This window comes from Centrocercus urophasianus, unplaced genomic scaffold, assembly GCF_019232065.1.
Source record: "Centrocercus urophasianus isolate 14NV4802_14NV808 unplaced genomic scaffold, USGS_Curo_1.0 seq_2, whole genome shotgun sequence".
Lineage (NCBI taxonomy): Eukaryota > Metazoa > Chordata > Aves > Galliformes > Phasianidae > Centrocercus > Centrocercus urophasianus.
Window position 1 is genome coordinate 6,489,728 of NW_024884755.1, and position 23,604 is coordinate 6,513,331.

The 23,604-nt window shown below is 37.8% G+C and overlaps 1 protein-coding gene across 2 annotated transcripts in view; it reads left to right on the forward strand.

Annotated features, from left to right (window-relative positions):
- ZNF536 (zinc finger protein 536) overlaps positions 1-23,604 on the forward strand; it is a 227,223-nt gene that overhangs the window by 95,259 nt on the left and 108,360 nt on the right. For both annotated transcript variants that reach the window (XM_042821848.1, XM_042821849.1), the window contains exon 4: positions 12,880-13,032. In XM_042821848.1, coding sequence (XP_042677782.1) covers positions 12,880-13,032 — 153 coding nt within the window. The remainder of the gene's footprint in view (positions 1-12,879; positions 13,033-23,604) is intronic.

Consider the following 23,604-nt stretch of genomic DNA (forward strand, 5'->3'; position numbering starts at 1 on the left):
CAGTACTTGAAATTATTTCAGTTTCATTTGATCACTTTCACCTTTTCTCAACCCCACATGTTACTTTTTTAGGTTGGCCAATCTCACTGTAGACAGCTTTCAAATGTTAGCGGTTGCAAGCCAGTTTGTTATGTACCAAATTCTGCACAGCCTTGCCAGCCTATTGGAGTGACTCCCACTAGTACCATCCTGAAAAGGCATGGAAACATGTGTCTCCACAAATGCAGTGGCCTGCATTCTCAGAGTTTAAATTAGTCTGTTGATTGAGATGGTATTTATTGCATAATGGCTTAATTTAAGCTAGTAGTTGGCCAAAATGAAAATCTTAAGTCCATCTGAATTGTTCAATAGGAGTTTGTGTCTACATTTCTGTACTTATCTTCATGCTTTTGTTCATATTTTGCCAGATTTAGAGGTTTATTTTCTGCATTTGGGCAGCTTTGTCACGGTCACATGCACACACAGACCAGTGTTTTGGAAGTTTCACTTGCAACTATCAGTTTTATTATCTGTACAGAGCACTTACTGGATCTGTTCAATGTTTTCATCTTACATGCTGCAGGTAATTTTACTTCAGAAAAGTGAAAAAATGGCAAAAACCTGCTCCTTCTCCATATGCTACAGATGTTTCTAGTATATATTTGTGAACTCCTCTCTCTTCCAAATGTGACCTGTGTCTGTAATCCTTTCTCTCTAACAAATGCATTTTAAGTTACAAGTGTGCCCACTTTGAAAGATGTGATATTGCTGAGTCATTTTCTCTAAGTCAGCTTCTTTTAAGGGTTATGTTCCCCTGTTCTTTTGCTCTGTAAAGATCTTCTTTCTTTCACATCTTACCTTTCTGAGGTAAGGTCATTTTCTGACAGCCTTTTATGTCCTATAAGCATCCAGCTGGTAATTCAGTGTTGGTGAACAGTTACATGATGGTTACAAGAACGATCAGTGATTCAGAAGATAGAAATCGTAGTAAAGCCATTTTCAGTAAAGGGAATCAAGCACTCAGCAAAATGGAGACTAAAGGATTGTGCTTCATTAGGAAGACTTTCTGTATCTGTTGCTGCTTTGGGTCATATGGGAGAATGGTAACATTTCCATGAATCTGAAAAAGGAAGTTTCACTGCAGCCTCATTTTTTTTCTTGCTGTTTGCCTAGAGATTCAAGAAGTTCTTTTGAACATTTTGGTGCTAAAGGCTAAGTAGAAGAATTGGCTCTATTCACTTTGTTCATTCTAGCTGCTTTTTGTTAGGAATTTTGGTTTACAGAAACCAAGCATTTATTTAAGATATTGCTGTACATGTCTGACTCTCTCCAAGAGCATCAGTCAGTACCAAATGCACTCATCTGATTGCAGTTATTTCTTCTGGCATGGATTTAATTGTATCATTATCCACAGTTTTTTTCAGCCAAATATGTTTCCCATACTTTACCATAGGCTTATTAATATATGCTGCTAACATCCACACAGTGGTCAGAATATTTCCAGAATGTTTTCCTGTATTTCTGTTTTCCAAGATGGCCAATATCTAACCCTGGCCCTTATAGGCAGAGGAGCTCATGAGAACATTTTGGCTGAATACCTGGTGATGTGCATGAGGTAAGGGAGCAGTAGCTGTTTGCTGTTAACTGAGAGAGAGACTAATTCCAGGGCAAGGAAGCTTTCAAAATCAAATGAGCATCACATTGCTGAATGTTTCTAATCTAAAAGGAGGGGAAAAAAAAAAAAAAGGAAAAAAAAAAAAAAAAAAAACTGTAGTCTCTCTGCAGTGTAGGAGTGAAGCAAATGAATATGGCCTTGAATACACTTTTTAATTTTTCAGCACTGTGTTTTGCCAACTTTAGTTCACTTTGTTGACTATTCAGTCAGACCATTTTTAAATTAAAAAGGAATACATGGTTGAATTATTTATTAAACAAAAGGTGCTTCTGTGCATGCAGACTACCTGTTTTTTGAATTTCTTTTACCATTCCCGTTTGCGGAAATAGAATTTGAGAAAGTACATTGCTAATAAGCAAAGGAATGGAATAACTCTCCTTCTTCTAAAATATGTCTTTCTCTGTCTCTGAGGCAGCTAATAAACAAAATTGTGTCTGACTAGTCACAGAAAGAAATGCTAGATCTTCATTCAGATTTGCAATTTTGACCTTATTGTTGTTTCCTCAGTCTGGCAGGCTTCATGTAGACAAAGGGTTATTAATTTCAGGTAGAAATATAAATGTGGACAAACCATAAACAGGTGGAAGGAAGCAAGCAGAAAACTTTGTTCCTTGTTAATGGGCAGCATGTCCCACTGGGTCAGTGGTTCCCATTAGGATGATGATGATGAGCACTACATGCAGCTACCTCTGTCTCAGCACTACGCATTGTTGTCTTTGCACTGGGGCTTCAGATTTATGTGCCTCCACTGTTTCTTCTATTCTGGAGGGAACATGGCTTCTTTGTGCCTGATCTTTTCTCATCCCATTCTCCAAAAGAGAACACCTTCTAGCCTTCTGTCTGGACTTAAATCACTTTGCTTTTCACCTGAGACCACTTCCAATGTCAGGCTAGGAAGCTTTGAAAGACCTTCCATAAGTCTGTGAGCTTACTTAAAAATTAGTGGGCTATTTACCTAGTATGGAAAGAGGAATTAGCTCATTGAATCTGTGGGACCATCTGTCTGAGAGGTTGGTATTTGTCATCCCTAATGTGGCGAATGATAGCTATGTAGGAAAACAGTGATACAGGAGCTGCAATAGGTGCAAAATTCCAGACGAGGCAGAAAAGAAGCTTTGGAGGTAGGCTCACAAGGCCAGGAGGCCTCTGAGGAGCTCCCAGTTGCACCGGGGTGGAGGGAACTGCAAGGCTGTGGCTGCCGAGCATTCAGCTCCGACATGGCCTGTGGCAGGAAAGCAGTGAGCAGCAGCTAGTGACTGGGCACACCCTGGCTTTCATATCTACAGATGGAGACCTAAAAGATTGCAGGGCCACAGTCCAACACCAGCACATGTAAAATAAGGCTCAGGATTTAGATAACTCTGTTCCAGCATACTGACGTGTGTGGCCACGGTCCAACTCCAACACATGCAAAATTAGTTTCAGGATCATTCCAGCATACTGAAGCCTATGCCTAAACACGTTATTGCCACTAGCTCAGCTAAATCAGAGGAGAGTGTTCAAAATAGTATTTTTTTCTCTTTCTTTACCAGGATAGTTTCATTGAAACATTGTGTATTTTCATGGTAGAAAATGGAGATTGGATTATTGATGTATCAGCTCCATATGCAGCATTTCTTATTTTTTTTAGTGCAACAGTAGCACCAATAGTAATACATATTAGTGTACTCTAAGGCTATTTTAGAAAACGTGGGTACAAGTTGACCTACTAATGTACCTTTTGAGATACATCATTAGTATAAAAAAATTAATGAGCCTGCTCAAATGATACCATGTTTAAAGACATCTTGGTCCCAATATGTCTGCAATCCACTGTGAAACCAATGAGGAAAAAAAAAATACTGAGCAGTCGAAGGATTCCTTCTTAGGATTAGAAGTAACAGATTTAATCAATATTTTCTTATTACAGCAAACCTCATGCAATTAACATATTTTTAGAAAAGAGGTGTGGTTAAAATAGACTCAGCAGCAGAACTACTTGTAAGCATTTCTTCAAATACAGATTTTTTTGTTTTGTGAAATGCGAAGGAAGTTGTATACTTAAGTGGGAGAAAAACCACTGGGCAATCAAAGCAGTCATTTAGTTTGATAGCACTGGAAAGTAAAAAGTAAGAAAATGCAAATAGTGAAGAAGTCTGTACAGTCACAGTCTGTCCATGTGTTCTCTCATATGCTGTGACATTACCCACTTTTTGAAGACTCTGTCAGCACCCCTGTAATCAGTAATCTGTAACAGAATGACAGTCTTCTCTTTCTTTTTGTTGAGAGGAAAACTTGTAATTCAGCTATGCTAATCCATACAGTTTTCTTTATGTGACTGATTCTAATGTTGATTTCTTTCTCACTGGAGTCTATGGAAAGATGATCCTGTGACATTTAATTCACGTTTTTCTTTATTAGAATAGTTTTATATAAAATCTGATGACCCACTACTGGCTCTTCTATCCTGATTTTTACCACTCTATAATAAGATAGCTATTATGAAAAGGGTTCTTCTTAATCAGTAGTTTGCAAAAACTTCTGCAACAATACCCCATGCCCCAAGACCTCCTTACAGTCTGTCCAAGTCTGTCATTCTGGCTTGAAAAAATTATATATATGTATACATATAGGATTTGTTTAAGCCCAGCAACTCAAGGTAAAGCTTGAGTTGCTGAGCTTTTAAACATTTCCATACAATTACTCAGCAAATTTTAAAATATGTTCATTGGATTTTGAACACTGTGTGGAGCTGTGTGTAAATTTGTGCTTTCTAGACTCTCATGGACTCCACGTTGTTGGGCCCATGGGGGAAACTTACACAAAATGTATTCAGTGCTGCTCTCTTCCACTTGGGTTCACCATCTTCTCTACTAACACTCTTGGATTTTTTCCTAGTGTAGCCTGTATGCTGTACCAAATGGTTCTGTTTTCCCACAAACATGGTTTGGGGACGAATTAGAGGTTGTACTGAGGTACACCTTACCCGTTTGTTTTATAGGTATGTAGAGATGCTGAAATGTGGAAGCAACAGGGTAAGCATGGAAGCAAGAAGAAAGCAGTATATTCATTCACAGAAGTCCAGTTAGTGGTTATTTTAGTTGATTAGCTAGCAACTTATTTTCTCCCTCAGGAAATTGCCTCCACAGATCCTTACTTCTGGAGCTTAATCAGCAGTAGCAATCCATCCCAGGGGTGGGAGACCAGGAGTACTTAATTAAAGAGGGACTGTAAGGCAACTCTCCCAAATTGGATATCTGATCTAGCTTTGGCATCAGGAGAGCAATGCTGGGTAAAAGTGTTTATCAAGCTACATGTAGGCTCTCTGCAAATCTCAGAGATGGGAATATGATGCAGACAGCCTGTAGAAGCTGCTATAACCTGAGTACGATGGGCTTTAGGGCCATCTGGTACCTGAACACCTGCCTAGAAATAACACATACAAATCCAAAAGATGGTCCAGTGTGATAGCTTCTCTGCTTAGATTCCCCACTGGAATTTTCACCAAAAGCAGTAAGCAGTCTGTACAAAGTGTGGAAAGAGCTCATCCTATCTGGTCAATAATCAAGAGCCCATTTCAAAACTAACTGTGCCGAGTCAAGAGTTTGGGTAGGCAAATGAGTGAGATTTAGGTGTGAACCACAGACTGTTATTAGCATGAACATTGGGTGGGGATCCAGGATACTCTAAGCCTGTTTTAAAACTAGGAGGAAAAAACTGTGGAAAGGTCAGTTATGTAGACAGTTTGGAGCTCACATCCCTATCAAAAGTACAAATGATGAGGATGAACAATGGCAGTATACTAAGGAACGATCCATAAGTGCATATTGAAGCCCAGACTAGCTGATCCAAAGAGTGTTTTGCTTGTGAAGAAACATGCTCTCTACAGGGGAGTACAATAAGGCGTTCTGGCAGCTCAGACGTGCACTTCTGAAGAAAGCAAGAACAAACAGAAGCTCATCATTGAGAGTAACTAATGTTACATTCAAGACAGCAAACAGATCTGTTTTTCAGTAAATGAGGTACATCCTATTCTAAAGCATCCGCTTTCCTGTGGAAAGATTATGTGAAAACTAGTGGAATATCATGAACCTTATCAGTGATTAACAGCTTAACAGTTTTGATCTATAAATCCAAATTATGGAATTGGGTTGGGGAAGAAATGGTACTGAAATAGCAGAAATGGAGAGCCAGTGAAGGGGTTATATGGTTCAAGAGACTTGCACGCTTAGGATTTAGAAAAGAAAATAACAAGATTGTGAAAGAAAGTAGCAAAGATAGTATGATAGCAACTAAGAGTTATCCACAGCCATTTGCTTCAAGCTCGGTGCTCATTAGCTGGAGCTTCCAGGACTGAGCAGTGATGCCATGAAACTGAAGACCCAGCAACAAAAAGCAAGCATTATCATGGCCACGCTTGGTGTGTTCCTGATGCTTGTTTACTCCAGTGAAGGACTTTGCACTGGTCTGACTGCATAAGTTGCACTTTAATCATATTTTTAATTATAATGGTGCATGTGCATATCATTTCAGAATGGCCCTAAAAGTCAAGAGCATTAAAAATGATGAAGATGTTTGATATGTTTGCACATGCCAATATTAAAAAAGTTTCTTCAGCACTCTTTCCACTTTCATTTTGATTAAATTTTAGCAACATTAGTATTTCAATAACATGTTAAGGTCCTGATTCAAATCTAAGTGTTGAAGCATCACTGAATTCAGTAGGGTTGAAGAGAGATACAGCTGCAGGATTAAAGTTTAAGGCTCACTTTCTTCTTTTGGAGAGCTAACTATATGTGTGATGTTATTTAACTGTAATCTTCTTGGGGCACAGACTGCATTCTGTTTCTTTAGTTAACTGACATAGTATCACTTGTTAGTAAAGCAATACAAAAAAATGAACTATTTTGTGTTTTATCAACAATTTGCATTTTACACAGTATTTCATTTTAAATAAGTATAAAATCTTACCCTGAATGGTAAGATGTAATTGCTGATCATGTATCTCTTTGTTCCAGACACTTTTGTAAAAGTGTATGTATTATGTATGATGTGACCTTCAAATGTCATGAATGCGTTGTGCAATAAACTGTCAATATTTGTGGCTATAAGGTACTAGATGACTTTTACAATAATTGGAACAGCTTTATTAAAAGCTTGGATCACTCAGCTGGTTAAAGAGAAAGACACAGGCCAGTGTTTATCTGTGAGTTTCCTTCTGCCAACTGTTAAATGAAAGATATTGTAAGGTACTGAAGATGGCTTCTTTCTTTAAAAAAAAGAAAAGAAAAAAAAAAAAAAAAAGGAAGGAGTTAAAAAAAAGTCTATTGGTTAAATAGTTCTCTCAAAAAAATTTTTTTAATAATATGAATTCTCAGTCTAAATAAAGCTTTGTAAGCTAATGAATGGTGAATAAGCCAGGAGGTTGGACTAGGTGATCTCCATAGAGCCCTTCCAACCCTTACGATCCTGTGATTCTGGTTTCTGAGTTCTCTGTCTGATTTTGGTCACAGGATTCTTCATGCAGTCAGACAACTCAAAGATGTGCTCTGAAACTGTGTTTGAACTTTGATTATATCAAAAGGTTTAAAGATTTATAACCATTTGCAAAGTAAGACCGCTAAGAACTCCAAAACAGAAACTCAGTAGGGAAACATTGAAATAAAGAGGATAAAAAACATTTTGTGATAAACAGCTTAATTTTGGTTAAGTGTCTTTTGATGTTTCTTTATGCTTGTGTGTTTGTCAAAATGCTCACCACAGTAAAAAAATAAAATAAAATAAATAATAAAAAATCCTTACTACAGTACCTGAGATTTGCATACATGCAGTATTTGTTGTGCAAGTTGTGCAACCCATTGCGTGTGAAAGCCACCAATTGTCTGTGTGTCGTGTGCCCAGAATATGGGCTTAGGGTATGTGTGTTTCCCCAAAGTCCCCAGTTAATGAGAAAGTGCTTAGAATTTTCTGACTCCTCTTCTGTTGTGCTTGAAATAACACCTGTGGAGCTCCCATGTAGCCAAAGGTATTGGTGATGGCCTCCGTGTGCCCGCTTCTGGATGCGGCAAGTCTTATGTGTAAATTGATGTGAGTCTTTTGCTTCAGTTTGTACGTTAGGTTTAGTTTGTTCTTTAAATTTAAATCTGCTAATGCACTCATCGGCAGCGCAGGCAGTGCAGTGTGTGCCTTCTGTTTGCTTGCGCGGGTCGGAGGGCTAAGTGGGAAGTCTGATGTCAGAAGCAGTATCTCTTTATTTACCAGTGGAACCTTTGGTATAATCTTTATTTCTAATAATACAAACAATACGAATGCTGTTTTCTCACTAGTGGGCCTCCTTTCCAATTCTCGTCTAAAATAGCTCTCTGTTTAAACAAATTCTCTGCCAATCCATATTAATGCTCAACAGTTTAAGATTCCCATATATGGTCATTCTAAAACCTAAATCCTTGATGAAACAATAGAGACAGCAAGTTGTTCCTGACCTAAGACATTAGTAAATCTTTCCGGAGGCCTAAAATATAACTGTAATATTCAGTAATATTAGACTTTTATTTTAAGCCATGAACTTCACTAGCAAAAAGTGTAGGAACATCTGCTAAAAGGATTCTAATTTCAAATTGTGAGCACTGGGCCAACGTTTGGGCCGTTTTCATCTAAGCGTATTAACTAAAGATACTCCAGGTAGCTGAAAAAACATCATTAATTGTATCCCTGTTTTCAGTATTATTCAAGCTTTCTCTAAGGAAATAAAGGTAAAGCATGTTTTCCCAGAAACTTTTGTGTACACTTTACTGCTTTCCAGGGAACGAGGTGGTCAGAGTCCAGGCATACTTGCGTAATGATGACAGCAGCGACAGGATTAAAATGTTGAGTATCTTCTAACTATCTTCTTGACATTAAATTGAGAATAAAATTTTTCCTGCAAAGGTAGTTGTATACAAAGTGGGCTTATCTAAGTGGTTTATAGATCTTTAAAAAATTGCCTCCTCATGTTGCATCGTGTTTCATTAACTTTGCAGGCAGTTCTAAACAACTACAAGTATTTTGAAGTTCTGAAATATACAAAAAATGTGGGATTATGTGCAGCTTAAAAAGCTTCTGGACATATTTTTAAACGATTCTTTAATAATGCCTGAAAAATGCGCAAGAGGAAACACTTATTTGTAAGTGTGATTACCTATTTTGTGAGCTGATTACCTTTTCCACGTGATTGCCTGTTTTTGGCTAATTTGGCAATCCTTGTGTTGGCAAATTCCAACTGACTTCACTGATAATTTAGTCTGTGTGAGAACTGCAATTATGAAAGTGCCTCTTTGTGAATCCCTGTGCTCGCACATACATGCAGCAAATAAATTCTCTTCCAGAATTTAAAGGACACAAGTGGAGAAGATCCTTTGAAAATGTGCTGCTAACATGACTGAAATCAGTGGCCAACTGAAAACATGCTTCTTTTTACAAAAGCAACCAGTCCTTTTCTAATCACCTTTATCATTTCATCCCAGAAAGGTATACCAATCTTGCAGAAAACTGGGGAAATCTCAATTTCTTTTTTCTTTGTGTAATTCTGTGTGGTTGCTTGATTTTCATTTCAGACCGTGTGGCAAACAGGTTTGTTAACGTTTTGACCAAATTGGCCCTTTGGTTATGTAGCTTATTACTGCTTCCCATGATGGATGTTGGAGTGTTCCTTGCATTTTTCCCATTAGGACATGGGATGGTTAAGTGCACAGCCAGAGGATGCAGCTTTTCAAGGAAAAGTCACTGGCAGTTGTGTCTGTGTCCTTGGTAGGAGATTGTCACCGTTAAGGTGTGAAGTGTGTTTGACCAGAAATAGTTGCTTTTACTGTTTGTTAGTTTAAGGTCCAGAGTGCAGGTGAGTGGATTGGCCGTTCTTGGGTCGGTGCGATCTGCCTGCCTCTAAGTGAGCCTCTGGCCTTGAGACTGACTTAGTTTTGTGGTCACCCAAGGTATGGCACAAAGACCAGCTTCTCATTTAGAACTGAATGAGGACGTTTCTTTGCAGTTCTGTACGTGCTGTGAGGGAAGCAAAAGGAAAGCTCAGTGAAAGTAAGTTCAGATACAAGCTTTGGAAGCATCACATCTAGCTTGTACATCTATACAATATTTCATACGTGGTTCTGTTATTTCCTGCAGTTGAATCAGGAAAGGTAGGAATGGGCCGGAAGACATTCAGGACATAGACCTGCCTGTAATGGAAGTAGGTAGTAAAAAAAGAAGTCTTATCTCACGTGCATCATGTAGACCACATAACTCAATGAACCACAATGACTGCAAGATAAGTAACTGTTCTCTTTCCTTCCTGATCTTTTATCCTCAGAATTGAGCAGCCTGAAAACCATTGCTCAGTTCCCAAGTAAATCATAAATTAGATGGACTTGGTGGGGCTTATCCTAGTTGTGCAGGTCTGTAAAACATTAGCAAAGTGTTGTGTGCTTTAGCATAACTGGGAGCTTGTACTTCAAAGGGGGTACATTGAAAGGAGAGAGGGGCACATCTGAGGTGCAGAATAAGTAAGGTGGAATGTTTTTGTTTCTGCACATACACTGTTGTTGCCTTAGCCTGCATTCATCTTTTGCCTCGTAACTCTTTCCGTGCTAATTATTTATCCTTTTCCTGTTTTGTGATTTTGTTTCCCTCACTTTCCATGTGTTGTTTTAAGAAAGTGTTAAAATAAACTTGATAGCAGTGAGACATAAATGCATTTTAAAGCTAAGCACGTTTTAAACTTAAGTGCCTTGACAAATAGGTACACTTTGCTAAAAGAGGGCTTTCGTAAGACGAAGCTGGGGTAGCGTTTGATGGGGACAACAGCCTTAAACATATCTTTTCATTGTTGGAAATAAAAGGACTTAGATGTAAAGCTGTTCATTCAGGTAGTGATGGCCTCCAGTGCTTCGGTGGGCTTTGTAGGCAGAGGAATTCAAAAGAAAACCCCTCAGCCCAGCTTTAAAGTCTTAGGAATGCTTTCACTGTGGGAAGAAAAATTCTTCAAGGTAAGGCCCCTGTTGGAGTAAAGCCTTTGGAGCTATCTACTGTATGTCTACTTAAATCTAAAAGAAAACTCTTCAGACCACCCACATCTTTCTTTGCTTCATTGTTGTTTTCAGTTTGCTTTTTCAGAGGGATTAGTGCTAGAGTAAACTCCATCGTCTCGCTGCCTTGAAAAAATTCAATTTTGTGTAAAGTGAAAATTAGACTCTTAAATCTGCAAAGCGAGCTGTTTATCTTACAAATTTATTCTTTTTTATTGGGCCACACATATTCTAGATAGAAAGATAAAAGGCAAATGGATAACAGGCCATCATTTAGAGTGACATATAGCAAAACATAACCAGTCGACTTATTCTGTAAATTCCTCCTGAGTGGCTTGTTAGCTTTATCTATATATTTATCTATAATGCTCATATAGTATTTATTGAAAACAAAAATAAAATCCTGCAATTTATCATCATGCATTCTGTATTTTGCACTTCACAAATGTTTTTTGCAGTCAGGAATTCTCTTTCTCCCAGAGCGGCTTAAGACATGAATATATACAACTTTGGAGGAGAACAATAAAGTGGAAAATCTAAACTCTTTAGGAAGCTTGGAATTATGGACTGGCACCTATATCTGTTTTCCTGGGTTCTGAAAGACACGATGCACTCTGCATTATGTTCTTTCACATACTTGTGAATAATTCAAAATGACAATTACTAGCCCTGTAAACCTAAATAGTGTTCTGTAACCCAGCAGCCTAAGAAAAACCAGAAAATATTAAACAAGAATATCAATTTCTAGAATCAGCTTTTGACTTTTGAAAGTTAGCAATAACTTGATGACATGCATGACTAAGATAAGCATATGTACATTTTTTGTCTCACAATCATCCCTTATTTCAACTTTAAGCAAAATCGTTTAGAGTGACCATTTAATAATAAATAACGAAGTGCCTGTTTAGTTTTACCTTTTCCACCAGTGCGGTAGCTGGATCTCTGCTATTCTGTGAGCAGTTTTTATTAGAACAAAATGTCTAAATCTTTCTTACGTCCATCACTTCCATTCAAAGGGAAATGCTGCATAAACTGCGCTGTGTTTCCTCACAGCTTTACTTACATATCAGCCGGGTAGAGACCAAGCATTTTCAGTCAGTAGTTCATGGTTCAAATAATCAAGACTCTACGTGCAGATTTTAACTATATGCTCTCTCCTTCAATACAGACCACGTAGCTCAGCCTTTGCATCCAGGACTGGTAATGTGCCCATGTGTATTGCATGCCCACAGTCGTAAATCCATTTCACAATTTCAACGTGCACCGCGGTACTTTTTGGTGATAATGTTAATTGATACTTGTATGTGATATAACATGACTCTGTAAGTACAAGATGATAGCTGAGTCTTATGTGGTACGAGTAATGACTTTTTAAAACCATTGTGCGTTTTGTAATTTCTGTGCCAGTTTTTTCCTAAGTTATTTTGTCCGTAGCCTGCTCAAATAATAGCAGCTTCTTCAGAATGGCTGAGAATTTTGGTTTCTTCCTATGGTGAGAGAGATGAGATGTCCTGGAGTTTCACCCATTGTATTGCAATGCAAAGAGTAAGTGTAGCTGTGAAGATGGAAGGAGAAAGCCTGGTAGCTACGGGTGAAGGGTCAAAGGAGTCCCCTCTCATCCGACCGGATTTTCCATCAGCTTTCCCTTAATATGAGGTCACTCACCAGGTCACACGTTGTTTCTCTAGTGCTGGAGCGTTGCAGAAGAAAGTTCATTAGCTTTGCCTGTAGGCATTGCCATTTCTGTTGGTCTGCCTGTCCCTGTGATTCCATTTTTATGGGAGGTTTCAACATGCTGATGCAAACTTTTTCCCTCTAAAATTACGCATATTTTTACAATACTTACAAATTAAATAGACTCAACAAAACAACAATTTAAAACTTTTGGGGGAAAAATTAATAGGAACTAAGCAAAAGAAGAAATCAAACCAGCTGCTGACACAGCTGTTTCTTTTCTTGTATAATTCAGCTCAGTATAAAGGTACCATATGCTGCTTAAAATGATGATAGGAAAGATGAAATAATTTAAGAGAATAACAAGAAAATACATGAATTGTCAGCATTCTGTCAGATTTAAAGAATGAAATAGACAGGTGTAGTATTGGCATGTTTGACTTTGTGTTGTGTTAGCAGTTTTAGTGAGAAAACTTCTGACATGTGCTGAAGTGATGTGAGATCATTTCTGTGTTGCAGACATTGGAGAAGAAGCTGGGAGATCTGTAGGAGTCCAGCAGCCAGCTTTACTGAGAGACAGGAGCCTTGGTTCTGCCATGAAAGACTGCCCATATTGTGGAAAAACATTCAGAACATCACATCACTTAAAGGTCCACTTGAGAATACATACAGGTGAGAGGAACAACAGGAGCGGAGCGCTGTCTGCTCATGCGATGTGTGGGGGGGTTACATACGTGCGGCGAGGAGCCTGAATTCCCAGGGTAGATTTGGATTCATTAGCTGGAGAGAGTCTTTTGAGAAAGACATATGACAGTCTTAAATAAAAGCACAAGGAATGTGTTGTTGGATAAAGACCACTTTAATAGAATCGTCTTTTCCCAGTTGAGGTTATTTCTGTCTCCTTCCCTGCTTCATCACTGTTTCCTTCAATTACCCTTGTCCTTCAATAGGCATAAGCCTATTGGTTTCAGACTTAGTTATACTAACTGCTTCAAAGGCCTTCCTTAGCATCTACTTAGGGATTCTGTATGTTTTGCTCAGTTACTATTTTTGTTCCATTTAACATGCTCATTTTTAACCTCTCACTGTTCCTATGAATACATCAGCTTCATGGATCTGCTTTTTTTTTTTCTTTCTGCATTAGAACTCACTCAACTTACTACTTGTCTGTAATAAAACTTACTGAGATTTGCAGCACGATAGAACAGATTTCTATGTTTTATTTTAATAACAAAACCAGATTTTCTACCCTACGGAGACTTACTACTGGTCTAGATTCTTTCTTTGTTTTTGGGCATCACTGCTCTAGATTCTAGAAAAATACAACCACACTATTTTAATTATAATACTACGTTTGCTTAGAAGTATATATGTGCTTGGTAGAGTTCACTTGGAGAAGCACTATAGATTTAAGAAGTGCTATTATATCTGTATTTAAAATCAATTATAGAATATTAGTATCCTCAGATCCTGTTGATGTCATTTTATATGGTCAATCTGATGCTGTTTTCTTCCAATTCCTAGATGTTGCAGTAGAGCTTCTGGGAGCGTGCAAAGCTGGACATTTAGGACATGTTGTGGGCAGGCACAGTGGGCACTGCAGATGTGCAGTCATTTTATTTTTACTGCATTTTAAAGAGATTTCAGGGTGTTCCTGCTACTTTTCTGATCAATAGGTAAAATAAATTGCATGAATAAATACTTTCCAGTTGTACCTCTCATGTGAAAAATGTCACTGTAATTTTTTATTTCACGGAGATAGAAGATAAGAAGTATTGGCCTCCCTTCTCAAAAGCAGCAATCACATTTCTCTTATGTGCTTGCACAGGTGTAAAGCTGAGTATTGGTTTTGTGAATATAAAGCCTGAGTTTGAAAAAATGACAAAGAAGGCTGAAATTTATTTGAAGGAAAACATTTCACTGATGAAATGAAAAACTTTCTTCTTTTTATTTTTCTCTTTGGAGTAGGAGTTGACCACAATGTTTTTACCTGATTTTTGCAATCGAGATTTATTATTACTAGATATTTTTTAAACTGTAGTCTCTGTTTGGATTGCAGTCTGTTTAGGGCAGGAATAGGCTTTTCTATGTCTTGGGCTTGGTAGGAAAAATTTAATGCAGTACAGACTCTATGCATGTGTTCTCCAGCACTGCAAAAATAAAACCAGTTATTTTATTGGGAAATAATCCTATAACTATGAGCTTTAAACAATTTAACATTTTTTACTAATGGAGAAGCAAAGGAAAATTCTTTAAAATAACCCGAGGATACCCATCTCTTTCTTTTATCTTATTATGTAGAGGTCATTTTGTTGTTGTTTTGGAGGCGGCAATGATCATGTGTTTGGTGTTTGTGGCTTAGAACTAATGGAAAGTGAATTAATTGCGATGGAAGTACTCCTTAAAATTTTATATTAAAACTTAATAATCAAAATTAAAACAAGAAGAACTAAAGCATGTAAAGTATGACATAAAAAAAAATCATACAGAATATTAAAACAATATTTGCAATATATTTAAAAGGCATTATAATTTTAAAATAGATAAAGATCAATTTCCATTAGGTTGAGAACAAAGTATTTGTAAATAATGACAAGAATATGTTGAAATGGAGCAATGTTTTACATATTGGAAGTAATCATAATAAATATTATAAAAATGTAAATTGGCAAATTACTAGAGTTATTAAATAAAAATTAAGTTGCATCGCTCTAAATGGAAATGATGTAATAGATATCAGTTATTAAACAAATATTGGTTAGCTCACACTACCAGGGACAGTTTCCTGCTTTTTATGTCATACTCTGTCTTTATTATATGCCTGGATCATATAACTGACTGATAAAAAACACTTTACTGTGTTTCTCCACTACATTAACTCAATTACTGTTCTTGTTCTCACAGCACCTGTTTGTTAGAGAGGAGCTCAAGCAGTTCAGCAGAAGTCAGGTTCCTTCGAACATCTGTGTGTTTGGAGGCACATGAGTAGGTTGGTTTGGTACGCATGCCAAGACAAGACCTGAAGTCTGATCCAGCCAGGAGGTGCCTCTGTGGCAATTGGCCCGAAAAAGCTAGAGAAGCTGTTTAATCCTTCACGAGCAGAGGGTGCTATGCTCTGTTTTAAAAGCATTGGCTGGTGACTTGGGTTGTTTCTTGTTTGCTTTTTTTTTATTATTTTTTTTTATTTTATTTTATGCTGCGTGGTTCCAACCTTCTCAGCACTGCATCTCAGTGTCTGTGTAGTTTGCTATCGAATAACCTTCTCAAAACCAAACCAATGCAAAGCAGCCACCAAAAACTCAGTGGAGTCCCAACCTACGATTGTAGGACTTTCTGTACTACTTTTGCTCTCTGCTTCCAGCCTGCCAGGGAAAAGTGTGGCTCCTCTTTTAAGAATTTCAGAAGAGTGTCAGTAATGGCATTCCAAAAGAGTCAAAGAGCCATCAGTCAGGATATCAGGACAAGTGAAAACTGGATCCAGGTTGTAACAGGCAGTAGAGGTGTGGAGGTTGTAACACAGAAGGCTCAGAGGCCTTTGGGTTTTGAGAGAAGGAAACTTGTCAAAGTATCTCAGACCAATGAAATGCAAAAGTTCCTACAGTTTATGTTTTTCTCCTCTGCAGGCAGCAGATTAGGGTGCCACCATTCAAGGGGCTGAGCATCTCTGTATGTTCCTTAGTGCTCTGAGTTCACACCAAAACCAATGAGTCGTGCATGTTTTTCACTTTACATACCTAAAACTTGGGACAGCATAGAAACAGTTAAGTGTTTTAAAAGTTACAATTTCGTATGTTCTGCTTTTGGCAAGCAACACATGATGAGAGGACCAGTCCCCAGATTAGCTCTAGCACCTCTTTGTGTCTTGCATTAGCACTGAGGAACCGCTGCAGATGTAGTCCACTTGGAATTCTTGTGATCATTAGGTGCTCAGGTATATTCCCAGAGTGACTGGCACAATTAAATCTCTTGTGTAATGAAAACACTTTCCATGAGTCAAGTATAGCCCTGAAGAAGGTTTAAATTGGGTGATACCAAAGAACCCTAAGGTAGAATAGGAAGAAGCTTAGCCAGGCTGCGTCAATTAACGGAGAGTATGTTTTGATATGTGTCACATGTATCTCACATGTATTAAGTACATTTGTGGTGTTAACTGCATTTTCCCTTGGAAATGTGATTGGCCAATTTTAAAACGTGCTTAGAAGAATTGATGAACTACGATAAAAATGGTGCTGTTTTAAATGAATTCAATTCACATTTTCTTCCTAAAAAAAGACTGCCTGTTGCCATTCTCTGAAGGCGCTTGTAGTGGGATGAGCAATATGAATAATTAAGGAAAATGGGTATGTGTGCTCCAAGAGGAGACAATTTTGGTATTGAACATCCTTTATTCTTACATTTCTAAGATGAACTAAAAGGACTTTTCATTTCTCTAGATTTCTCCAGATTTCCCATCTTTAACGCTGTGCAGCATGCCTTTTCTCCTGTCTTAATGACATCCCAAACTTTTGTTGAAAATAATTGATTGAATTTAAATTTCCTTAAAAGTTTAAGAGGTAATGTTACAGTATAAATTTCCTACCAAACACTAAGTAGGGAAATATCCATTAGTGAAATTAACTACAGTTTCTAGGTAGCTAACAATGTGCAGTATACAGTAGGGCATGGCTAATGAACACTGCAGTGGGTGATATTTCATTATACAAATTAATGCTCACATTTTAATGGGAAAGTCACATAATGAATCTCAGCTTCAGTGACAGCAATTAGAGACACAGATTGTCCCCTTCTGGACAAGGCACTGTTTAGCAATAAGCAGCTGTGTAAAAAGTCTTCAGTTTTACAACATATATATATATGCTTTGGGGGAATTAGCGTACAGTTTATATTAATGTACTGAATCTTCCCTGCAAAGGAACAACTGTATTTATCTCTCTGCATTTTAACTAAGTAAAGACATGTAAAAAGACTAAATAAATGTTGCGGATGAGATATAAATAAATGAGAATATTCAATTACAAAACTTTATAAAAATTAAACTATTTTATTGTAATACCTCATGTACAATTGAAAAATATTGAATACACTGAGACAAAAGCATCTGTCCTCTTAAAGGATAGGACAATTTCATCGTATAGAATAGAGAAAAATAGCTGGTAAAGGAAAGTGGCATCGAGAAGAAGTTAACTAGTATTTCTGACAAACAGATTAATTGTGTGGTGAAACATGTGCAGGATCCAAAAATAATCCTACAGAACCTTTGATATTCCATTTGGTTTAAAAAGTGTGAAGTGAATGATTAGAATGATAAAAGAAATTACCATGTAAGAATAGGCATAATAATGAACTAATTAAACCATACAGCAATTCATTTCTAAAATATCTACTGCACAATGGATAAAATAGGTTATCAATAACTGTTTCAATGGTAAAATAAAAAATGCTATAAAATGTTTTCAATATTTTCATTAGGCAGTATTCTCTGGAATTATAAGATGTTTGATTTCATTTGCTTTGCATGAAGGAAAACTATCTTGTTTAGAAATTATAGGATCCCATTGAGACTTCCATTGTCCCTGAGCGTCCATCGAAACCTCCCTACTGGCTGCTGGAGCTTTAGGTGTGGGGTGCACAGACCTCACTGTGCTGAGGAGCAGAGAAGCACAGTGCATAGGCAAACTCCATAAGAACAGGGTTTCTAAAAAAGAGGGGAGGGCATTAATTGGGAAATGGGGAATATAGAAGGCATTGCAGATTTTTTAAAAGACATAATGGCTATTAAAAAAAAAAGTTCATAGCAGTAAATGCAAATGGACAGTTAAGAAGTCCCTTTGTAAGGGGAACTAAAAGTAAAAACGCATGTGTGGATATTAGGGTTTCCGAGAACAGGATAAATTCTGTAGATCTGGCAAGTTTAACACTTGCTATCTTGCTAATACTGGATAAAACATGGATAAAAAAGTATCAACCATAGTAGGCAAGACTGAATACTCTTCTTCACTGTTCTCAGGAAAAAAAGCATCATGGATTTGATAGGTATTTTCCAGTGATGCAGTTCAGCCATTAAGTAGTGAGGCTGTTACAGTGTAGCCCACTATTTTAATATTTTTTAGAACAATGAGACTGGATACTGGATCACCTGTAGATTAAGTCTTAAAAACTCTGGCTGGAGGGCCCTCTGAATCATTAAAATTCATTAGGAGAAAAAAAAAGTATTGGAAGATGGAATGGATGGAAGTTCCAGAGCATTCTAGTTTTTCCGAAAACAGAGACGAGGAGACCTTGAAATTATAAGTGGACTTACCCTGTAAGTGGCCCTGCATGTGGCAGGGGGTTGGAGATTCATGATCCTTGAGGTCCCATCCAACCCTGGCCATTCTATGATGTTTTGGATAAAATTACAGAACTAATTTGGTAAATAATAATTAAGATTTGATAACATAATGCCAATCAAATTGATTATATGAAAGTAAGTTTTGTCAAGTTCCTCGGGTTTCTCTCAAGTCTTGTGAAAGCAGCTTGTTCTATATGACATTACCCTAAAAATCCACGGCTGCAGAGATGAAGTGGCCTATAACCCATCAGTCCCACAGCAGTGCTCTCAGCTCAGTCAGTTTGGCATTTCATCATAATTTGGAAAAGCGTATAAAATCACTGTTGATAAAATTTACCAATGGCACGAAAATGGTAAAATGCTAAAAATCACGGGGAGGGAGGGACTGATGGGTTGCTTAGTCGAGTGGGTTCTTCTCAACGATATGAATTTTAAAACAGCAAAATGTAGAGGAACAAATAGTAGAGCTGTTGATGAACTGGGTCTGGGATTATGGTAGAGAAGCAACAGAATATGAGTTGTTAGCTGATTGCTATAGCTATGGATGTAAACAGTGTTTGTATAAGAATAATATCTTGTTGAAACTTCATCAAAGCTTTAGTGGGTACCTATAATTGAAAAGGACATTTGATAATTGGAAAGGGTATTCCACTCAGGAGCAAGGGAAGTTGGTGAGATGAGGGCGAGTACCTTTCTCAGGGAACAGATCTTTGATTCAAAAAAACCAAATCATTTATTGTCGCAGGGAAAAGATGCTGTGAGGTTCAGCATAGGAAACAGACTTGGGATAAATAAAAACTGGAAATAAGGCAACAGTGAAAATAATTAACCAATCAAACAGTTTACATAAGGACATATTGAACGTGTTGATTGCTGTGAATAAAATATGTTTAAAATAAGAAAGTATGGTTTGTGTCAAATTGCAGTTGTGGTTTTGATGCAGGAATTATCATGTGAGGGTCTTTGGCCTGTTTGGTACAGCAAATAAGACAGGATATTGTCCCTTCTAGCCATAAAATCTGTAAATGTATTTGTAATCGGACTGTGGTCTCTTTGCACAGGTGATTCGTATGACTGGTGTTATTGGACTGCATTTTGAGCAGGATTGGTAGTAGATCGAGCACTGCTTTGTTTATGCAACCTGCTATATTGAAAGACCCCGTGCTACTGGGTAGCATGTCTGTTTCCAGTTATCTACCAAGATTTTGTGCAGATTTTACAAGCAGCATTGAATTTTATTGTTTTATTGTATCCTGATATGAAATAGTTCTTGTGAGATGCCTTGTGTCTTGTAAAATCAGAGTAGTAGATAGATCAGAACTGTGATTTTGTTGCCTAGATAAGTTACTCTCAACAAGATGCTTTCTTTTTTATTGTACACATTGGGATATTCACTCTTTCTACTCTACTGTCAAAGGGTTTGCAGGGATGCAAACACGTCCAGAAAATTAGCAAGATTAGGATGATCGTTGCCTTTGCGAACAGTGAAAAATGACTGTTGGATATGAAATGCAAAAAACTATTTTGGAAAAAGTCAAGCTCCCTCACTCTTACATGGCAACCTGAATTTATGTGAACTGATATTAAGTGTTAAATAACTCATCCAGACACTGCTCTTGGCAGTATTACCCAGGTAGTCGTTATACAGGATGAGTTCTCTGAAATGCTTTCCCCAAGTGCAAGATACGAACAGGTTGTCTTCTGATGAGAAGTGTGCCTTAGCTGTTTTATCCCCTTTACTATTCTTCAGACATACACAGTTACAACTGTTGATTGGAAATTAGGAGTCCTTTGGGTTTTCCATTAAAACCAGATTGGTTTTTGGTTTGTTTGGTTTAAATTTGGTTGTTCATTTTTCCATTGCAGTTTATAGCTCTGTTTTGTTGTTTGTGTGGTGACTTACACGAGCATTGTTGGGTGTTATTCTGAGTGGATGAAATAGTGCAAAGTACTCTTCACAATTCCTCTATTTAGGAAATGGTGAATCTGTAAATTTCAAAGATCAACAGATGATTTACTCAGTCCTTCTCCCTTCTGCCAGTGCCTGCCCTTGAAATAGCAACAGTTAAGATTGCTTTGAAGTACACTAATCACTGCCAACATTTGATCTAAAAGAGAGAAAAAAAAAAAGGTTTGGAGTACTTCCCTTTGAATGATGTTATTTGGCCAGTGCTGCAGTGTAAAGGTGGCACAGTGTGTCGCTACATGTTGAGTCCAATTGCAGCCCTTCAGTGTTAGAATTTATTTCTAGCCATGCAAGAGGTGGGAGCACCACAGAGACAGTGAAGTAAGGTGAAGAGATGCTTGCACTTTTTATCAATGCCCCTCCGTCAGTGGCTTATTTCAGTCTTGTGTGTGTGGCATTTGGGCGAGCTGTGCCCAGGTCTCCTCTGCTGAAAGGAAGCTCGCTCAGTGGAGAGGCCTTCTAAAGGAATGTGTAATAACTTCAGGGCTCTGCAAGCAAAGTAAGAATACATTGCTGTGCCCAGTACTTCAGACTGGGGTTACTTCATATATGCAAAAGAACCATAGTGTCTCCTCTAGTTAGCTTAGATTAACTCACTGAAACTCATTTTTAAATGCACCTATTGCCTTGAACAGCTTCTGCATGTTTTAGCAGCATTAGCAGGTTGGAGTAGACGATCTCCAGAGGTCCCTTCCAACCCCTACGATTCTGTGATTGAGTGATTAGAGCAGCTTATATTATGAAATCCTCTATGCTGTAGATGCATGTTATCCAGCAGTTGACGTAGCACCTGCAATACTGGGACACACTTATTAATGGTGTCACTTGATGTGCAATGCCAACACACACCGAGCTATTGTTAGAATAAAAGCAAGTGATTAATACAGTTGTGTTACAGATTTCTGCATAGGGGATGCTGTGGAAGAGCTTTTCAGTTAAGAGGAGTGAAAACTCAAATGTGAGAGCATTTAACCTTATAAATTCCTCTGTTTGTTTTTCACCAGTCTGACTGCTTCTCAGATGGTACTCGAAGTGCCTAGGCTGTGTCAGAGGTCACTGGTGGCTGTTGTGTAATCGGCAGTAACTGGTGGGACAAACAAGCAGCTCAGAAACATTGCAGTATGTGCATGCTGTAAAAACAGCATTAATATTTGTCCACATTCTGACTGGCAGCACAGCTGTCGAGGTTTACACGCTCCCGAACAGTCCTGCAGGAACGCAAACAAATAGACAGCCGATGTCTTCTGGCCCCTTGTCCCAGTGGCGGGGCTGTGAGTTTGTGTGCACACTCACCTGAGCAGAGAGAAGCCCGAGCAGACGTGATGCGTCTCAGGTCAGTGGTTCCTGCCCATCAGGAGTTTGTCTCTGCGTGGCTCCCGCTGAACACAGCTGTGCATCTTCTTGGTGGAGCAGTAGAACTGAATAAGGTGATAGCGAAAAACTCAGAAGTTGCACTGAAATGTTTAATTCTGATTTCCTCCGTTAAGCTGTGTGGACCCAGGCCTAACCCTGCTAATTCCTACCTCTGCCTCAGCTGAACAAGCTCCTGTTCAAGGTGCTGCACTTTCCTCCTAGAAACAGGTCGATTAACGTGGTTGATGTAAAGCTCTCATGTCTCACCGTTTAGCTTTGGGATTACATATGGATTTAGGATTTCTGCTCCTTATAATTCACTTGAGCCCTGTCTGAGTTACAGCACGTAACCAGCCACTGTATGGCTAGTTTGAGAGTTTTGTGGTGCATCTCATTAGGAAGTTCCTGTGATCAGTGCAAGGAGCAGCTTCCAAGTATCCAACAGCCTTTCAGCTGAGCCTGCAGCTTACACAAAGAAAGTTGGAAAGCCTTTCAATTTTGTTTTAAGCAGATTTTGAGGTTATTTGAAAATGGGTGACTTTCCAGCTGGTTTGGTAAACTGCAGAATATCATACAGCTTTTTTTTCTTTCTTTTCTTTTTCTTTTTTTTTTTTTCCCCCACTGTGTAGAAAGCTTTTGAAGCATGTTTTTCCACCAGCATTCAGGAGAGGTTGGTCATTGTCTTTTGGAGAAAAAGCTACGTAGAAAAAACTATTTCTTCTTCTTGTTCAACTCCCTGGTAGAAATAATTGTCAGTATCAGCAGCTTGCAGGTCTTTCACATTCCTGTCTCTTCCAGTGAGTATCTCCAAACTTCCTTTTAAAGGATCTCTGCATTGCTCACAAGTGCTCCGTACAAGTTTGGATGTACGTTTGCTTAGGCATGCATTCTTTTTGGATATGTATTTATGTCTGTATGTGAATATTTATTGTGTGTGTAATATCTTCTACCTCTTTAAAAGTATAGGAAAAACAATAAAAGTTTATATGGGACTCAAACATTATTTAATTCATTGAAAATCATCTTATATGTTTTAAATCTCTATTTAAAGTAATCCTAGAAAAGCAGTTATGATAGTTAAATTACACATTTTACTACTTGAGCATTAGAAGTACCTTTAGTACAAATTTAAAGGACTGCAAAAACCAGTAGATAGTTTCTATATTTGAAATTAGCACTAAATTTATTTTGTAATTTATTTCTTTTTTGCTTTTTTTTTATTTTGAGTGCTTTTTATTTTAACTGTATGTTCTTACATGCTGCAATCATAATGTGGTATGATGATATTAATATTTTATAGAATCCGTATTTATAGTTCTTTATTTAGAAACAATGCAGTAGGTCTGCAGATCTTTGAATCCTTCTGGAATGGTGCCCTCCAAATAATGATAAATTACTTGTGCAGTATGCCATTTGCTAATTATATCCATGATTTACTGCAGAGCAAGACTTAAATCATTCATTTCAGTCTTGCGTAACAGTGCCATAAAATTTTTAGGTTTAAAAATGGTTTCCATGTGTATAATTTAAACAAATTTTAGAGCAATTGTATACACAAAATATTGCAACCATCCATTTGTTACATTCTTCATCT